The sequence below is a fragment of the Phaenicophaeus curvirostris genome, chromosome 6 (genome assembly GCF_032191515.1).
Source record: "Phaenicophaeus curvirostris isolate KB17595 chromosome 6, BPBGC_Pcur_1.0, whole genome shotgun sequence".
Lineage (NCBI taxonomy): Eukaryota > Metazoa > Chordata > Aves > Cuculiformes > Cuculidae > Phaenicophaeus > Phaenicophaeus curvirostris.
Window position 1 is genome coordinate 6,859,315 of NC_091397.1, and position 15,039 is coordinate 6,874,353.

Genomic DNA, 15,039 nt, shown 5'->3' on the forward strand with positions numbered 1-15,039 from the left:
AAATGATTTCCCCTGCAATCTGATTGAGAAAGATTAGCGCAATTGGAACAAAGTGACACACACTTTAAAAACCCTTAAATCACGATTAATGTAAGGTTTAACTTTTCTCCTAAAGATCATCGGGTGACTCTGTGCCATTTTCTAAACCAGGCTGACACACACATTCCAGCCTCAAAGAAAAAATTATGAGACAGAATCCCCTGCCCTCTGCTGGCACAGAGGCCACACTGAAAGTGCACATGCTGTTTTAAAAGATTTTTTAAACTTATATAAAATCTATAAATTACCAGACACAAACTGGCAACAAAATTTCACATAGAAAACATTCTTTCAACATCATTGCAATTCTTCCTGCAAAGCTATCTAGATGGAGGATCCAAAACACTGCTCCTGGCAAGATAATATATTCATTTACTGAAAGTAAATTCTAAGGGATTTTCTAATGTTTGCCCTGTTCACAGTGCGTAAGCAACAATTCTATATGACAGCTTTTTATTTATTTTTACAAAACTCTCTTCCACAGACGCTGCTGCTCTTCCAGTTGCAGTCATCCAAACTGCACTTGGCCCATGAGCAGAGAGGCAGGTTCATGACTCTGCCAAAGTGATTTCCCAGCACCTTGGAAATTCTTAGCCAGAAGAACTCTTAGTTTCTGACTTACTTGCATCACTGAGATGGCACCACACAAACCTCAGGACAACACAGCAAAGCATTTGCTGCGACTGTGTCACTTCCATTTCTGTTACGGACCAATTTCATAGGTGTCATCACATAACTTTGTGGATCTTGTGTGCATTTATTACTGAATTCTCCCACTGGCATCAACAACAACAACCACCAGGATTTGCACTGCTGTAATTACATTTCTGAATGTAAATCAGCTTGGTTCCTGGAAAAAGCCAAAGTAAAGTCCCCAGATAGACAAGGCCTAAAAGGAATTGGATAAACACAAGGGTCCTGACTGTATGTTTCATCCAAAAGGTAAATAAATCATATCATTAAAAACAAAAAAAAAGGCAGCTTGGAAAGAGCAGCTATTAAGCAAGAGAAAGTCTGGCAATACCACAGTAATTCCCACACTGCTCAACCGTATCCTGAAACACATTCTGAACACACCCTGTTTGCAGAGCTGTCACACAACAAATGCAGACGTAAGCCTGCCACCACTACACAAATAACAGAATATGACATTTAAACAATACCACTAAGCAAGAGTGGGAGATGCATACAGCCTACTCTACACTACATACAGTAGTTCCTTTTTAAAGCAACTCATCTCTTAGTTACCAAATAGCTAAAAGACCCTTGGGATGTAACAAAACAAAAACATACAAGGATACAAGGTTCCAAGGAATCTACAGGAACACAATCACACCTAACTCCTTTTTACTATAGACATCTACAGCATTAAAAAAAAGAGTTTTTAAAGCTTATTAAGCCACATCCTCAAGCTATTTAGCCCAAATATATTTACAGATAATTTTTACCCATTTGCTTCTGTGTCAGAGTTGTCCGTATTTTTTAAGATGGACAGAAAACACCAACTCTGCTTTCTTTTTGTAGAACTGCACAGCTTGTAATGATCTGATCCCACTTTCATAGGCAAAATATTGACTGATTTTGTTGTTCCAATGTGCTAAACATTATTCATATTATAAATTCTAGGAAGCAGGATCGCTTGCTTTCTAAATCACAAGACAGGGAAAGGGCTTCTGCTTTATTAATTGAAAACTAAGGTAATGAGGTCAGTAATCAGCTTATGGCAGACCCAGGAAGTGAACACAGGTTTCAGATTTTCTGAGTTACAGTCTTTGCTTTTTGTAGAAGGCTGCTCTTCTTTTCACTTAACAAGGTTTTGAAGACCGAACTCGTATTTAAAAATTGACAATGCAGCTCAGTAACAATGAAAAGCATGAATACTTGAAAAAAGGAAGTAATCTTAAAGTTAAACCATCAGTCCTTCTACAGTTAACATCTGCAAAAACTTGCCCCCAATACATTGTCAAAAATTGTTCCAGGAGGCTAATTTTGAATTCATTCAGTTGCTGTATCCACCAAGCAAGACAAAAATCACAATACTGACATTACTGTCAGGACTCCTTTCTTTGTGTTTGATCTCGTGCCATTAGTTTTGCAGCTTTTCATCATACTTACTGACTTTATATCCCAGCTTTTCAGCATGAATCCTCTTGGCCATGAACTGCCCTTCAATCAAGGCTCGTATTTCCACCTCCTTTGGAAAGTCTGAAACCTGTACCAAAGGAGGGAATACATTAAGTTAACAAGCACCTTACACTGAATACAATGCCAAGCTGGAGACTGGTTAAAAACACAAGAAAGACTTAATAATAGTTGATTATCCTTCTCTTCACCCTGAAGTCTGCTTTGAATTAGGCCCAGCTCTTCACTCATACATACAAGATGGACCTAAAAGCTCATGAAAGAGAACACATCCCATAACCTCGGTGCTGTTGGCAAATCCATCAAACTTGAAATCAATGCACGACGGGAAGAGGTTCTACTGCAAGTTGTAAATTCTTTTCTATGCATTTCCCAGCACCAAGAGCTGTTTAAGAATCAATATCTCAAAAATATAAAATTAAAGTAAGTAGATAAAATTCAGCTGCATTAAGCAATGTCACAAAAGTTTAAACCTATTTCTGCCTGCACAAAAGTGAAACCAAGTAATCTTTTCATTAATTCATTTAGTTTCTGTAGATAACATTTTCCTGTCCTTTCATCAACCAGAATATGAGAAAGGCAACAGAAGTTGGAAAATACTGAACTACAAACAAATTGAAAGAATTTTTCACAAAAAGTTGAGTTTTTTGATGCACTACAGTAAGTGCCTACAACTTGTATGACAGCTAGAAGTGATTAGGCATTCAGCTAAACAACAAACATTTAAGACTGTAGTGCTACACTGCAAACACAAGATAGTATCAATCTCTGTTCATCAAGATGAGGTCTAATCGACTGGGGGTCATGATTGATCAAAGACATCTCTTGAGTTTCCGTACCACCCAGAAAGCCAGACATTTAACAACATCCATCCCTCAAATGAAAAAAAAAGAAAAAAGATATAAACAACTTCCCTCTCCATAACACAATTTCTATTTTAATTCCAATTGGACTTGAGTGTGTGTTTACTTACAAACCACTATGTAGCCTGCAGTATGCCCCAAGACACATAAGACAGCAAAATCAAATCTTTACGTATGCATTTACAGCAAGATAAAAGATAAAACAATATAGCCCAAAGTTTCAACATGTCCTTATCTGCATGTCTGAAACTTGGAAGATGGGGACTACGTCATTTAAGTGTTCTAAGCTCTCAACAGCTTACAGTTAATCCTGTTTCAAAACCAGTGTTGGTTTCAGTAAATCCACATTTTCCAGTAAAGTAACTGTTTCCTAAAAATACCACCATGTAAATTCTAGTTCAGACTTCACATTGTACATAATCTAAAGCTACAGACCAAATACTTCCTTAGGAAGATCATCCCAGGCACTTGCACCAATAAATAATACTTGAAAGTAAGTGTCTCAGACAAAAGAAAAAAAAAGAAAAATAATAAAAAGATAACAGGAAAGATTTCAAGCCTTGACAGTACTCCTTTAAGGTTTGAGATGTAACTGGATTATTACTACCTTTTGGTTGTCTCTGTTGAACCTGTGAATCCCAACTGCTTCAGGAGTAATTTCCATCACATCAAAGTAGAAACCTGCATCAAGGAACATTAAACAGAGTCATGTTTGCTCCTAGCCCAAAGCTGGAATCTTATTTCAGCACACACAACTAAAATGATAATAAATGTTTATCATATATTTGGAAAGACATCTGAGTCACTGCACAGCCTGTCTGTTAACTAATTCCAGTCCACACATTTATCAGACTCAACTACTTTCAGTTTACAAAAATGAGGATCTAAAGCATGTCTGAGGCTCTAGGCATCCAAACAATATAATAAGCAATCAGCCTACAAAGAGCACACATCCATCAGGGTACAGGCCAGTAACAAAGATAATATGTAACACTTAGAACAACACAGAATCACAGAATGGTTTGGGTCAGAAGGGATCTTAAAGATCATCCAAACCCCCTGCTATGGCCAGGGACCCCTCCATTGGATCAGGTTGCTCAAGGCCTCATCCAACCTGGCCTCGAACACCTCCAGGATGGGGTATCCATGACTTCTCAGGGCAATCTGTGCCAGTGCCTCATCATCTTCACAGTAAAAAATTTCTTTCTGAAATCTGATCTAAATCTCCCTTCTTTCAGCTTAAAATCATCCCCTCTCATCCGGTCACTGCACTCCGCAATAAAAAGTCCCTTCCCAGCTTTCGTCTAGGACTCCTTGAAGTACTGGAAGGTTGCTATAAGGTCTCCCCAGAGCCTCCTCTTTTCCAGGCTAAACATGTCAAACTTTCTCAGCTTGTCCTCACATGGGAAGTGTCCAGCCCTCTGATCATCTTTGTGGCCCCATCTTAAAAATAGTTACAGTGAGTCATATGCAAGGGGGAAAAGATAAAAAACCCCAAAACAGAATAAATGGTAAGTTAGTAAGAAGAGTATTGGAATACTGGAACATTTCCTACAGTGGAACAGATTTCATAAGCTTATTAGAGAACATTAGGTACTTTAAGTCATGAAGCACAACTGGTCTCTGAATAGTTTGAGATCTGAAGAAATGCAGGAATGCTTTGTAGACAGCTAGACAAAAAGCACGACAAAGATTTCTTCTGTGTTGACGGCAAGAAGGGTTGCTCAGAAAAGATATTCAAGAAAAGAGACAAAAAGAAAAGAATATGAGGACAGAAAAACTGAACAGTATGACTAAGAGAGTAAGGAGAGTTTCTAAAGTTCAGACTCTGGAACAAGAAAATGCTGCCTTAGGAGCCCTATGATCACTAACCAAAAAAAAAAAAAACCAACCCAAAATAGCACTGTGCTTTAGCACGCACAAACTTTTTGGTTAAACATTCTGAAAAACTTACCAGTAGTACTGTGGATTACAGATCCACAGGTCCTACCAACAGATAAACACCCCAAAATATCTTTTCTGACCCTGCTGTCACCTTATATCAGCAGATGAGGACTTCAAGTAAACTTGCTGATTTAATTAGCCTTCTCAAGTACTTCCCAGGCACAACAGGATCCATCGGGTCACTCCTCCTCCTCCTCCTCCTTTGCTTCCTCTTCCTCCTCCTCCTCCCCTATTTGCTACCCCTGCAACTCTCATTATCCCAACCTCCCCATAGCAGATGCCTCAGCCCATCTCCAAAGCTCTGCAGGAGCATCTTCCTACACAACAGGGAGTGCAGGGAAAGGGTGATAAAAGGGAGGATGCCTAACCAGTGACTTCTTTGCTCAGCTTCTCTCAGGAACTCAGATTATGGAAATTAGTGTATTTTTACATGCATACCCAGAGGTTAGCCCAGCATACACATTACTGAGGATGACTTTAACAAAACAATCATTTTGTAGAGATTGAGATATTGAAGTGAATATACTTTAACACAAATTTTAAAACATTAAGGCAAGGTCCTGGTATCCTTGAAATCAGTAAGTATTTTCATCAACTTCCAATTTTCTTAGTATTGTCTAAAATGACTGACTTTTGGGGTTTGGAATAACTTCTTCCCATTTTCTGAAACACTCAAATTGATTTGTCTGCTAGTGAAAAGAGATTCCAGGTCATTTTAATACCCCACTGAGACTGGATTTGACAGGCAACATAACACAGCTCCTAAAAATGAAAAACCAGTGCTAATCTCCGGTGTCAAGAAACTTTATCTTAGATTCATTTTCCAGAGGAGTGATATCTTATATAGTTTAAACATCCTTATTTAATGTTGTTGTTACCTACAGTTTTTAAATTAATTTTACACATATCAATTCAAATCTAGGATGATGGCGATGATTTCAAATCCAGCTCTGCAATGGTTAGATATTAATTTTGATTGAGCATATGCTCATCTTTCAATAATTTATTTCAGAGCTATATTCTATATTTGTAAAATATTAAGCTGTAGGAAAGAAAATAACGTAAAACTTCCAATACATGTGCTTGTTTATATGTTTTAAATATTTATAATCATAGAATCATTTGGTTGGGAAAGACCTTTGAGAATATTGAGTCCAAAGGCCTTTTCCAACCAAGTGATTCTATGGTTCTAAATATTTAAAAAATATCTCCACCATCATAATTTTGTTTCATTTCATACATTTACCACAATGTGAGGAAAACACAGAGACAAAATGACTCTAACGTACATTGAGGAAAATGAGGGAAATACAGGTATCACTTGATATTACTGCTTTGTTCACATGCATGCACAATATTCTAGAATAATGATCGAGAAAGAAATAAAATGAATCTACTCAACTCACTTAGTTTGAGACTTCAGAAAAAGGAACAAATTTAAAGAAAGCCTCCTTCAGAAACTACTACTTCTAAACATTTTACAGCTTTTGTACTACTAACACCCTTTCAATGACCAAAAGAGCTCTATAAAAATAATCTTCCTATTTAGTGAAAATCCTATCATGGCACTTAGCCTGCCAACAAAACATTTTTAAGGAATTTCCTTTGCTCTAGTTAACTTAATTCTTGGCCTCTATCATGACCCAAGTAAAAAGTATCTAGAACACCCACTCAAGTATGTGCCCAAGCAAACCCTAGACTCCCAGCCCTGCTAATGCTCATACCCAAGTTTCCATTGTTTCCAGCAACAGTGGATGACAAAGCTTTGGAGAATTCGTCCCAGGAACCTGAAGCACAGTCGTTTCTGATCCTCTCTCGCATCAGAGAGCCGTTCTTAAAACTGAAACACACAAACATACCATATGTGTTTTCCAAAACATTTGGCTCTAGAATCTTAAAGCAATTTGTTGTCTTACTCAGTATTGGTATTTATTCTATCAGCTGAATAAAGCTAGGCTTTAATCACTTATTCATTATGGGACGAAACAGAGGCAGAAAACTAGATAAGAAAGAAACCAAATTTTATAGGACATACTGAGGAACACAGAGCAGAGATGTTGGTACACGTCTCTCCAGTGAGCTAGCATAGATCCAGCCTGGCACGCCATGCTACATCCAGGCTAGCTCTAAAGAGCTAAGGTATCTCCTCAGAGAAGCACTCCAACACAGCACAATGAATCTCGCTCTGAGATGACCGCAAGGAGGAGCAAGAGTGTGTCTAAATTGCATTGCATTGCATGATTTCAGGAGCATGGTAGAGGTATGGAGCCAGCTTGGGTCCAACAACACTTATGAGCTCTAGCTCTGTGCCAGGATGTGACAAAGGAAAGCACCATGGCTGCCACTGCACGGTTCTGGTCCAGAGCCAGAAAACCATGCTGGAAAACATTCATCTGTCCAGTGTTTGTGGTCTTTGCACCCTTTACACAGTCACCTCCTTTGCCGCCTCTGTGAATATAGCACTCCTCCAAAATACTGCAGCATTGGACTCAGAACAAGAAGAAAGCAGTTTGAATACTCTCTAGCATGGAATTAGAGCAACTCAGCAGGAAAGGCACATAAATATCCAGAAAAAAAGAGCAAGGAGATTAATGAACTCGCTCAGTAGTAGCAGCTGAAGTTAGTTGAGTTTTCTATACAAATTCCCTGCCCAGTAGCTCAGGCACTCTTTTCTCACTAACTGAGGGTCTCCTATTAACTCTAATATTCTAGAAGTAAAGCGGCATTGCTCCAAAATAAGCAGTGTCAGGGCAGAAATGGCTAGGCAGGAGAGACAGGAACTCTTTATACCTGCATGTCTCCAGAAACATACTGTTCTCTGGAAGGCAGGTCTAGCCTTCTGCACGTTATTACTGTACAGGGAAGACTTAACATCACAGTTAAAGGGCAGATTTGAGCTTTGCTGATGTTTTGAGTTTCAAGCACCTACAATCCAGAAGATTTAAACATAAAATTTATCTGCATGTTACTTGTAGATATTTGTATAAACACTATAAGCTGTTCTGGAAGTTTTTACCCTGAATACAGTTGACTCAGCAATGGAAAATGTAGCTTCAGGGCACCTTTCCATCTGCTCGGTTGGAGAGGGGCCAAACAATTCCCAAATCACAGCAGCCAAAAGCTGCCATGAGGATCATTCTCTCAGCTGGGTTTCTTGAGATCTCAGTATCTTCCACATGCACAGCCTAATACATTCCTGAATGGCACTGATTATACTCCTCTCTGGAAAGGGAATCTTCACCTGCCCCATTATGTCCCTTCTGGACCACCAGAAGAGCATAGAAGTTTAACAGTCTGGTCAAGCTTTTCACATTTCACATTATTGTATTTCAGAAGATTGTTATTTCTGTACATTAAATGTATTATCTTAAATTCACAGCAAACTAGCTCTGTGCATATGTAAAAATAATTTCATCTTTTTATTGCCATGAGAATTTATCCTCCACAACTCTGCAGTTTCAGTTACTCAAATTAAACAACAGGAATGCTATAATGTTGATGCAAATGTTTCAGCAGTAGATTGCTATAAACTGTACAGAATGCTACATGTTCTATTCATTATCACTTTGCAAAAGAAATAAAAAATGCTAACAGAGAAAAAAATATATGTTATTGATCCCAGATGTACAAAAAATAAATTATATTACCATAAAAGTGCCATGTATGTTTGGGAATCAACAGGATTGCAGAGGATATGACCTTCTAAGGCAGGAGTTGGTTCTTGGATCCACAGAAACAATGTGTCACTTGTGCCAAGGCTAATCTGGAGGGGAAAAAAAATAATTGAAGTGTTATCACAATGTGCATGGAAAGCAATACAGAAATTAAATTAAAACCATTTGTTATTACCACTAATTGTTTTTAAATTACATATTAAGTCAATTGGATTCATGTTGATGCTAGCTCTGACTTAGCTTGTCAGGCTGTTGAAATACACACTAGATGGAGATGGGTTTTAATGTCTGAAGCATTAGTTAAAAATAGTCACAAGAGTTTACTTAAAACCTTTCAGTCAGCTTTCAGACTGGTAGAAATAAAACAAGTGTGACTCCAATAAACAGAAAATCAACACTAGTAGATAAGTATAATTGATAGCCTATGGCTATTCTACTTTTCATGTATTTCATATATTCAGGGATATGAACAGTTTTTGGGAGTATGTTTTGACTTACTGCAATATCTCCTTCTTCAAGTCTCATCCCTGCCAATGATGCTGAAAGTAAAGAGTCAGAATACCACATAAAAAGTTACTCTTTTGACTCAATTACAGCAGCAGACATCATAATCTGAAAGTGTAATATAAATGGTAAATATGCTCACAATAGCCTGGCCCTATACACTGTAAAAGATGGGCAAAGCATTTAGGCAAGGCAGTGATATTTAACGGAATCAAAACGCTCAAGATAAAAGACTATGGAACTGCATGATCCTCTAAAGTTTTATGTATCTAGGTTCTAAATTCAGTGGACTCTTACTTAACAAGACCCTATGAAAGATAAACACTCCCACTTATATCAGACTACTCACATATTTATTGGACTATGCTGGATTTGAATCTCTAGAAGAAAAAATGGACTTCTGGGGAATGTAGAGTTCAACCATCTCCCAGAATATGAATGTAAAATATACCATGATGAAAGCTTCATATTTTGATTCAGACCTCCAGGTGGGCTTTAAACTGAAGGATTCACAGGGTGAAGTCCAAAATGGCAATGTTCATGACATCGCACCTGTCAGGGGAATAAGCCAGGCCAACCAGAGCATCAACCAATATTCCTTAGCTGCCTCGCATGACAAGAATCAGAAGGCCAACCATCTCGGGGATGTGCATGGCTATGGTGGATCCTCTTGCACCCCTCCAGGGAAATGTGTACGCACAACTACCTCTCTGAAATGCCTGTACACCAACGCACGCAGCATGGGGAATAAACAGGAAGAACTACAGATCTGCAATGCTATGCAGGGCTATGAACCCATTGCAGTTACAGAGGCATGGTGGGATAGCTTGTATGACTGGAATGCTGTCATGGGTGGCTATGTGCCTTCTAGAAAAGACAGAACAGCAAGGCAAGGTGGTGGAGTTGCTCGTTATACGAGGGAGCAACTGGAATGTAGCAAGCACTGCCTAGGGGTGGATGAATCATAGAATCACCAGGTTGGAAAAGACCTCTTGGATCATTGAGTCCAACCATTCCTATCTGCCACTAAACCATGTCTCTGAGCACCTTGTCCACCCATCTTTTAAATACCTCCAGGGATGGGGTCTCAACCACCTCCCTGAGCAGCTTGTTCCAGTGCCCGATGACACTTTCTGTGAAAAATTTCTTTCCAATATCAAGTCCGAACCTCCCCTGGCGGAGCTTGAGGCCATTCCCCCTTGTCCTGTCCCCTGTCACTTGGGAGAAGAGGCCAGCTCCCTCCTCTCTACAACCTCCTTTCAGGTAGTTGTAGAGAGCAATAAGATCTCCCTTCAGCCTCCCCAAGGCTAAACAACCCTAGTTCCCTCAGCCATTCCTCGTAAGACTTGTTCTCCAGCCCCTTCACTAGCTTCGTTGCTCTTCTCTGGACTCGCTCCAGAGCCTCAACATTCTTCTTGTGGTGAGGGGCCCTGAACTGAACACAGGATTAAAGGTGCAGTCTCACCAGTGCCAAGTACTCGAAGAAACAAGTCAAGAGCTTATGGGTAAGAACTGAGGTGCAGGCTACTGTAGGTGACACTGGTCAGGGTATTTACTACTGGCCATCTGATTAGGAAGAGGGAGTCAATGAGGCCTTCAACAGACAGCTGGACGTAAGTAGCCTCACGATCACAAGCCCTGGTTCTCATGAGAGATTTTAACCACCCTAATATTTGCTGGAAAGACAACACAGCCAGGCGTATGCAGTCCAAGAGATTCCTGCAGAGCACATATGGTAACTTTCTGACACATGTGTTGGAGGAGCCAACAAGGAGACATGTGCTGCTGGACCTTGCACAAACAAAGAAGGTCTGGTTGGGGATGTGAAAATTGGAGGTAGCCTTGTCTGCAGTGACCACAAGCTGGATCCACATTTTGCTTGAAACAGTAATTTTTTACACAGGGTAACAGTAATTTTTTACACAACAGTAATTTTTTTTAGTCCATATTTTCTAAGTTGAAATATTAGTGGTTCATAATAAGAATAGCTTCCAAGGGGCAGAGAAATCAAAACTGAAGTTGGGAAGAAGCAAATGTAGTCTCCTCTATTACTAGGCAAAAGAGAATTCATCTGTCATATCCAGCTTATCCAAGATGTCTATTCTTCAGAAGAACCAGTGATGGCAGACTGCTGTAAAAAGGTATTAATGCTGATAAACATGACATTCTATCACTGTTTAGGGAGCATCCGAGAATCTGATTTATAATTTTAGTACATGCACAATCATATTCACTGCATCTTATACATGTAATCATCTCACCTGGATTGTCTCCTGTAAATGCTACTATTTTACAGTCTGGGCTAAACCCATAACGCTGACAGTAATATGGAGAAATGGGCCCCTAAGGAAAGAAAGAAAGAGGGGGGGAAATAAAGCTCAAAAAATGGAAATTAATCTTGCAATGTATGACACAATGTGTTGTAACATAGAACTGAAAAAAAAAACCCAAAGCAGCTGTAATAATAATTTCTGTGTTTTTAAGGTATGAATGAATATGTTAAAGATTTTGAACCCATCTTTTTTGTTGTTGAAGACCTCACAGAAATACCCTCAGATTAGATTCAGAAATAGGTTAAGTAAATAGAAGCATTTTAGCTTCAGGTCTCTCTCCAGTTATTCACATCAAGTAACATAAACACATTCATCTATTTTGCACACATACATGAATATTAATACATAGAAATTAGAAATTCAATGCAAACATAAGAGGCAACGCAACATTAATATACATCACATCATCAAATGCTGGAATATGACCCCTATTATTTTAGAGGTCAAGAACAGTATTCCTTTAAGCCATATTTGGTAGCCATATAGAAAAAAATAGGAGGAAAACTATCTGTAAAAAATACAATGACATCTATAAAGATTTTTTATATGTTCCTCTCCATTACAAAAGATCAGCACTGAATCAGGTAATGGTTATCTACACTCCCTTACACGCGCACCAGCTAAAGCAATAGATCTTTTTGTGCTGAATAGGAAGACTAAATTCATTTACTCTAACAGATATGCAGCTTGATGTGATTTCACCATTATGCTACATGAACTGAGCTTTAAATATCCCAAATCATTCACAAAGATGACCTCATTAACTCTATAAACAGCTTAAAACAAGGTTTCTGTTAAGAAATGCAAATTCTGGGCTCTGTTTCTGCAGTAATAAATACCATGTAAAATTCTGCAGTAACCAGGTGCTTGTAGGCATGTGGGGGTATCCCAAAGACTCTTATCACAGAAGCATCTACCAAAACTATTCTTGTAACAGTCCAGGGCATACAAGAACCTAAGGAGATTGACAATGAAAGTTATGACAGATGCCAGGTAGCAGTTTTCAAAGATGTCTGTTTCTGCTCTGGATACACATTCACAACACACCTGGAAATACTAAATCAAGCAGCATGACTCTGAGAGAAACCACACACGCACACTCATGCACACACTTAAATATACTCCAAGAAAGTACAGTTAGCACGAAGCCCTGTTTGTTGCTTACAACTCTTCTAGACAAGCACATACCAGGACTGAATGTGACGGTACAGGGTATCCTAGTTTCTCCTCTAATCCAGGTGCACAAGCATCAAGGCAGGATGTGGACCATACCTTTTCCCAAATGTGCAGCAAGTTCATACCAGAACCTACAAGACAGAAGAAAACATAAAGCATACATCATTAAACACAAGACAGTACTGTAGTAGAAAACTCTACTTCATTACAGGCAACAGAAAATCTACAGATGCCTATTTTACGTTCAAATAGAAAGGGTTCAGCTCTTCTAGGCATAAAGGATACTGATAATTCAGCCTCTGGACAGCTTTCACCAGTAAAGGCAGCAGGAAAGGCTTCTCTGATGCAGAACACACTAGACAATTCACTTATTCCCAAATTACAAGCAAAAAGAACATGGATGTCTCCCCAAGAACTCCTTCCACCTTAGACAAAGATTTCACTGATGCAGCAATGTAACCTGAGGGCATGTTGTGCTCACCTGAAGAAATTCCACGCTGGGTAGCACGGCTCTACACTATTCCTACCTTTGAGTACGGTATCAAACCTAAATCAGTGTTGACTAATCTTCCTCCATATCAATGTTTCCTTCTTCAGAAACGACAAAATAAAGATTCAAAACTCCAAAAAAAGAGGAAGAGGTCAAATTTTCAAATATAGCCTCTAATTTCTAGGCTAGTTTGGAGAGTCCTGCATTGAATACCAAAGTCATGATTTTCAGAAATGCTGAACAGCCTAAATGAAATCCCCAACACGTGCAAGTATGCAACACCTCCAAAGTCTAGATTCTACAAATTGAATTACAGGTTGCAAAAACCTGGGTAACTGATTTGGTCACCTATTTCCACACCAGAACTATCACTAGATCTGAGGAAGAGGTGTGCACTTTTGGTTTGGTTTCTCATTAGCTGAAGTTGGTTAGTAGACAAATCTACATAACGTACTAATCACTCCACATCCTGTGCTTATGTTTCTAAGATGCCTTTAATCGCACATTTCATTAGACTTGAAAATCTGTATGCATTTCTGGTTAGTACTGTTTAGGGACTAATCTTATTCTAGATTAACAACATTTTCATTTCAAATACCATTTAGCCCATTACTTATTTATCTCAGAAACACAGACACATTCCCAGCCAAGTATAGTGGAAAACCTGAAATCAACTTCAATTCAATACCTATTTAACTTTTTAAAACACAGAGACGGTGAGGTTGACCACCACATGCAGTGTCTACGGAATAAGACTATGTTTGCGATGCTGGGACACAGAAGAAAAGAAAGGATGCAACCCACACCTCAGCCAGCACATCACGAGGCTCCAGCAGTGCTCTTTTACTGAAGAGGGACACACGCAGGCCACACACACTACTGCTGATTACACACACACAGATGAGCCCACCTCACCAATTGCCAGCAGCCTTTTTCACATAGGCATAATAATGAGATTAATAACATTTATAAATAAATCATGGATTTGCACAGTCCAATCCTAACCACCATCAACAAGGTCAGGACCTAATGCTTCGCACAGTGTTGTAAACAGAAAGTGCTGCATGCTTCAGCAGAGACACAAGAATAACCCAAGTAAAACAGTAAGATAACTGGATTATACTTAACAACATAAAAAATAGATTTAAATTTATTAATATCAATCCCATTTCAGGCAAATTGAACATAGACAATAAATTATTCACTGGTTTATTTAGCCAGTGATGCAACAGCAGGAATTTGACAGAGCAGAAAGTGCACCACGCCTCCCACATGCAAGCAGTGCATTTCCCTTTTCTGCTGTCAAAATTGCTACCACCCACAGGAAAAGTGAAGATGGCAAGACATAATTCCAGCTTCTCTCAGTTCTCTAGGTGAGACCACTCTTAAATCTAGCCATCCTCTCCTTCCAGGGACAAACAAAGTCCTTCCAGGGCAAGCTGAGCACAGCATCACTGTCTCCATATCCCAGAGGCAGAAGGTGTCAGTAGCCTCATGTCCCCAGCTCTTGGGTAGAACAAGGCTTTCTATGAGAAAATATGTAAATCTACACATTTTCCTGGAAAAGTCTCTAATTCAGAAGGCCAAGTACCTCTTCACTAAATTAAATTAATCAGTAAGCAACAGAATTATTAAATAAATATAACTTTTACTATAGAAAGGTTAATTGTCATTTTCTCTGGCTTTCTGGATAAAAAAGTCCTTCTCCCTCCTCACTCTGCAAGCCTAAAGAAACATTTAACAAATATCCTCCAATAAAATTTTTAAAGATATTAAGTACAGCATCCCATCCTCCCTGCATAAAACAGGAAAAAAACTAACCTTTACAACCTAAAAGGTCTAAGTTTTTGTTCTACAGAAACAGTTCAGTTTAT

At 38.9% G+C, this 15,039-nt stretch overlaps 1 protein-coding gene across 1 annotated transcript in view; it reads right to left on the reverse strand.

The window, feature by feature from the left end:
- The window catches only part of XYLB (xylulokinase), a 92,109-nt gene that overhangs the window by 60,380 nt on the left and 16,690 nt on the right, over nucleotides 1-15,039 (reverse strand). The window contains exons 9-15 of the mRNA XM_069859284.1: nucleotides 12,688-12,806; nucleotides 11,428-11,509; nucleotides 9,161-9,201; nucleotides 8,636-8,751; nucleotides 6,713-6,828; nucleotides 3,652-3,725; nucleotides 2,155-2,251 (exon numbers count right to left, since the gene is read on the reverse strand). Coding sequence (XP_069715385.1) covers nucleotides 2,155-2,251; nucleotides 3,652-3,725; nucleotides 6,713-6,828; nucleotides 8,636-8,751; nucleotides 9,161-9,201; nucleotides 11,428-11,509; nucleotides 12,688-12,806 — 645 coding nt within the window. The remainder of the gene's footprint in view (nucleotides 1-2,154; nucleotides 2,252-3,651; nucleotides 3,726-6,712; nucleotides 6,829-8,635; nucleotides 8,752-9,160; nucleotides 9,202-11,427; nucleotides 11,510-12,687; nucleotides 12,807-15,039) is intronic.